The 5,039-nt window shown below is 28.4% G+C and overlaps 1 protein-coding gene across 1 annotated transcript; it reads right to left on the bottom strand.

The window, feature by feature from the left end:
• Nucleotides 1–854: 854 nt before the first annotated feature.
• Nucleotides 855–2,980, bottom strand: LOC118053535 (THO complex subunit 7A). The gene is made up of 3 exons (XM_035064817.2): nucleotides 2,811–2,980; nucleotides 2,019–2,609; nucleotides 855–1,167 (listed from the first exon to the last, which is right to left on the bottom strand). Exons 2-3 carry the CDS (start codon nucleotides 2,607–2,609, stop codon nucleotides 1,036–1,038), a joined length of 723 nt encoding a protein of 240 aa, XP_034920708.1. The 5' UTR covers nucleotides 2,811–2,980; the 3' UTR covers nucleotides 855–1,035.
• Nucleotides 2,981–5,039: the final 2,059 nt, after the last annotated feature.

The following is a 5,039-nucleotide window of genomic DNA, read 5'->3' as shown; positions in this document are numbered from 1 at the left end:
ATTACTACTTTTTTAGGCCGCTTGTATACTAATAGAAGTCTTAAACAAAGCTAAAAAAATAATGAGAGTTTTAAAGCAAATAGATAAATATATATATATATATATATATATATATAAATTAAATATGAAAATATAGCAAATTGTAGTAACTTTTGTTCTTATTTGAAAACCTCCTCAAACTTTAATTTCTATTAAAATTTAACTCTAAATAAAACAGGTTCTCTGAAATCTTTTAGCAAAATCAAAGCCTAATTCAACAGTTAGATCGAGCTTTATGTCTATTAATATAAAACCACACATTAGAAGAAAAAAAAATTCTTATACATCAATTACCATGCTAAAATGTTATGAGAATTATTAGGGTGATTTTTCCATATAAATTTATGACATTAACCAAATATATGAAGATATATATAAAAGGTAAATAATCTTAATTGTTAAAATTAAAAACAAAAAAAAAATGATGGAGAAATTTCTCTTCATAACTAATATCTTTTCATATCATTAGTATCACGTCATCACTAACTTGCCCACATAATTGCTTAATATTTGTCATAATTTACCCACATAATTGTCCTCATCGCATAAATAACTATTTTAAAACTCATGAAATTAATTAAGGTGTACACAAACTCATTCAAACACTCAAGTTAATCTAAAAAAAAATAACAGCTCAACAAAATTTTCATATTATACATACCATCTTTTCAAATTTCCCTTGCGCTCATGCCTGTTTGAAAAAGAATAAATTTGGATATCCTCAATTATAAAAATTCTCAAAGGACACACACCTATAATGTTATCATCTCATTTACCAATCATTACCTATTGTATAAATTTGCGTGGAGTCTTAGTTTAATAAGATTGTTTGTAAATCATTTTCCATAACTAAATAGATTTAGACTACAACTCGACTGCAAAACTTTCGAAAGTGCACATGCTCAAGTTGAATAAATCATAAGAAGAAGAGGCTCAGCTAAAAAATTTCAATAGTACATTCACTAAACATGAGTTCTCTCATGGAACATGTCACTCCTAATCGACAGCCATGGCTTCCGAGACCCCACTAGCATCCTCCATTCCATTCTTCTGCTCTTCTGTTGCCACTCTCATCTCCTCAATCAAATTCTTCTCATCTTCCTCTATAGTGTTCTGTAACTCATCCACCTGTTGAAATGTTAAACAAAAGATGAGGAAAATAAATGAGTACACTGGACATGTGCATTCAATCTAATGCGGCAAGTGATCAAGCAAGCAGCAACAGAATTTAGAAGCACTCTATTACTTCATTGCCTGATTGACCAAAATAAGCGAAGAAACATTTATCAATTAGATAACACAGATGCACGAACAACGCATTGAAAAGACATGGATTGGCACCTGAAACTGCGCTTAAAACCCAAGGTTAAACTACCGATACAAGTTTTCTATCTCCATACAAAACAGGTTGAAAGTAACAAAGTAAAAGCGCACACATAAGTAATAATGGAAAATGTTGTCAGTAGGCATATTATATAATTTAAAAGCTTCAATTGATAACTTCTTCCTCCTCTTTCCTCTTCGATGTTAATTTGCATCATGCTCTTCCATAACAAGGTAGAACCCAAAGCTCAAACCATAGCACTTGAGTCACTTTCTAGAATTGTTTCCTCTCAATACAAATTCAACTTTTATTATTGACATGACATTATTGCACTCATGGTTAACTGCAACAAACAGTGCTTGATAATCCTGTAATTAACAAGATTTCATGTTTCCAGGGCAAGTCCAAGGTTCATATAAGTTTTCCTATGTGAAAAGGGAAGGAATTAAGAATGGGGATCCACCACAGCACAAACTTGTGATGAATAGGAAGCCTGGATTACACAATCTGAGATGTAATACATTGCTGGAAAAAAAGAATCTTGAAAACAAATGGAGTAGAAAAAAACTGAATTGATGTAAAATAAATGAACCTTTCACCAAATTTTCAATCAATAAGAAACAAGAATGACAAATTTATGGAAATTGCCACATACCACATGCAACAAGAGAACGAATTGTTTCTTTCGAAGTTCCAGTAACCTAGAACTGGCTGTATTTTCTGCCTCCAAAGCAGCAATTTCTTTCTCTAAATCCGTTATCACCTTCTGCATAAGTGACCTTGGAGGCTGCTTGGCAATCAATTTCCTTATGGCCTCACATTCCTCCTTATGCTGCCTTTCAATTTTGCTCTCCTCAAGCTGCTTCTTTAAATCTTCAATATCAGCCTGTGCCTGCAAAATCTGCCTATTTATGTCGTCCTTCAACTCATTAAAATTCTCCTTCTCTCTTACATTAGAATCAATAACAGCTTTGCTCTTGAGTAATGGAATCTCGAAAGTAGACAACTCCTGTAAAAAAGCTTTAGAAAGTTTGACACAGTCATTGTAATTATCCTCATCCTTCTCGATCTCGGAAACAAACGAAGCAAACTTCTTCTGAAGTTTCTTCAGCGGGGGTTCACCCCTTGTAGTGGTAGTGCGGGTGAGTAGCCTATGTTTTATAATTACATCATCTTCGAGCGGTCCGAATGCGTAGTTCGCCGCTACTGTTTCCCCTCTTCCAGAAATCTTTCTTCCTTTCAACATCTAATAAAATCCATGATAGTTCATTACTGTTATTTCATTCTAAGAGTTTTTATTTTAATTGATAGCTAATTAGAATGATGCGAAAAAGTATACAGAATGAATAATTGATTGAATTAACCTAAAAAGGAATTTGAAATTAGTTTCGAAACATCAGTAAACCCTAACCAGATATGTGAAAATGACAATAAAAGGGAGACAAACCTAATTAGGAAAACGCCGATAGCTGCTGCGGTGGCCACCGGGGGAGGACTGATTTTTTCCGGCTGTCAGATATGGCAAGAGCTTTTCGATGAGCTGGAGAGCTGTGCGAGTGTGAGAGAGAAGCGAAAAGGGTGGCAGGGTATTCGCCGTATCAAAGACCCTTGTTTCTCAAGTGTGTAGATTATAGACTACTTGTCGGTTGTGAGTTTAATTAGAGTTATATTTTTCTTAGGTACTTTTAAGATAAATTACTCACTGGTCTGAGCGTACAAACCTTTTAATTTTCACGAGCTCCTTGGACACTCGCAGGTTAAATCATTTTTTAAATGGTAAAAAAAATATAAAAATATTAGGAATTCTGAAATTTAATGCACATTATATAATGCCCTTTAAAAATAAATATTAAGATAGTCACATTGTGAGATTATATGTCTTGTACTCAATTAATTATTTACATATGATATTATTTTATTTATATAGAATATATTTAATTTTATTAAATAAAAACATTATTTATCTTTAATATTCATTTATATTTAATTTATGAATTTAATGTTTAATAAATAAATCTAGAGTAAAGATAAAGTTCATGGAACAAAAACACTTTGTAAGGAAAATTATAAAAATGTTATAATTATAGGATTCATAATGCATCAAACTATTATTCATACATGTTTCTAGTCAATACCCTTTTAAAATTGAATATTTATTAGAGTTGTATAAACCAGTATATACTATGATTTTTTTTTTATGGAAAGAAGCAGTTGTTCACATAAGCTGAGGTATAAGGGATGTTTAGAAATAATATATAAGTGTTTGTTATAAGATATGCATATTGAATTGACTCGAATGATAATTTCATATAAAGATATCAATTGTGTTTATGAAAAGGCTCGCATGATAGTCGTGTGAGTGATTCTTAAAATTGATATCACTAAGTTATTTTATATAGAAAGTATTATGTTTTGATCATATCATACGTTATCTTGATAAATGTAACAAATGAACAAACATTGAATATAACATAAATTATATGATCGTATTTAAGTAATCAAAAGATGATTAATTATCCTAAATGAATTAGGAAAAATGTTCAACATGATCTCAAATAATATTGATTATTAAATCCTTGTGGAAGGTGAAAAGAAATTTGAAAATAGCTTCAAATCTTATTCGAAGGATCAATGACTATAATATTGCAAATAAATATGATTTGACATGACTGACATATTTTATGTTAAAATATCTAAATCAGAACATTCTTAATAAAGAAATAATAATTATATTGAGAAACTAGTCATTGAAAGATCTCAAACCACTTGTGATTTTTATAATATTGAGGATCATAACATGTTGTTAGACGGTGCACTTAATTTTTAAATATAAATTAATTAATTATAGAATTGATAATAAATTAAATTATTTAATTTATTTAATTCTATTTATTTATAATTTAATTTATATATAGGCTAATATATTAGGAACCTAATGGGTCACACACATTAAAAACCATTAGTTAGAAATTAAATTGAGATAATTAATCAAGTGTGATTTAATTCAAAATAATTTTATAAATTAAACACTAGAATGTATTTAATTCGATGATTATAATTATAGTCTTAGAATAATCAAGTAGGGACTTAATTGATTAAATTTATAAAATTATCCTTAAATAATATATGGATATAATTTAAGGGACAAATAGATATTATTATATAAGATAACTTAATTCTTTCAAGTCTAAAAATCACTTTACACAACTGTCATATGAACCTTTCTATACATATTAGTGATCTCTCAAAATGAAATTCTCATGCGAATTAATTTAGTATATATGTTTTATAACAAGCACTTACATATTAGTTCTAAATATACTTATACCTCAACTTATAAGAACAATTGTTTCTTTTCATAAAGGAAAAAACATAATATTTATCAATCTATATGGCTTTAATAAATATATGGTATTTAAGAGAATATCGATCAAGAACATTTTAGAAATGATACTTTGATGCAATAAAAATCTTATAATTATAATAATTTTATAATTTTTTTTATAGGGTATTTTTATCTCATACATTTTATATTTACTTTAGATTTATAAATCAAATTATATTTATTAATTTAATATTATATAAATATTAAAAACAAATTAAGTTTTTATTAATAATATATATATATATATATATATATATATATATCAAGTATAATCAACCAATTAACTATAAT

This window comes from Populus alba, chromosome 13 (assembly GCF_005239225.2).
Source record: "Populus alba chromosome 13, ASM523922v2, whole genome shotgun sequence".
NCBI lineage: Eukaryota > Viridiplantae > Streptophyta > Magnoliopsida > Malpighiales > Salicaceae > Populus > Populus alba.
This window is presented reverse-complemented; position numbering and strand designations above follow the sequence as displayed.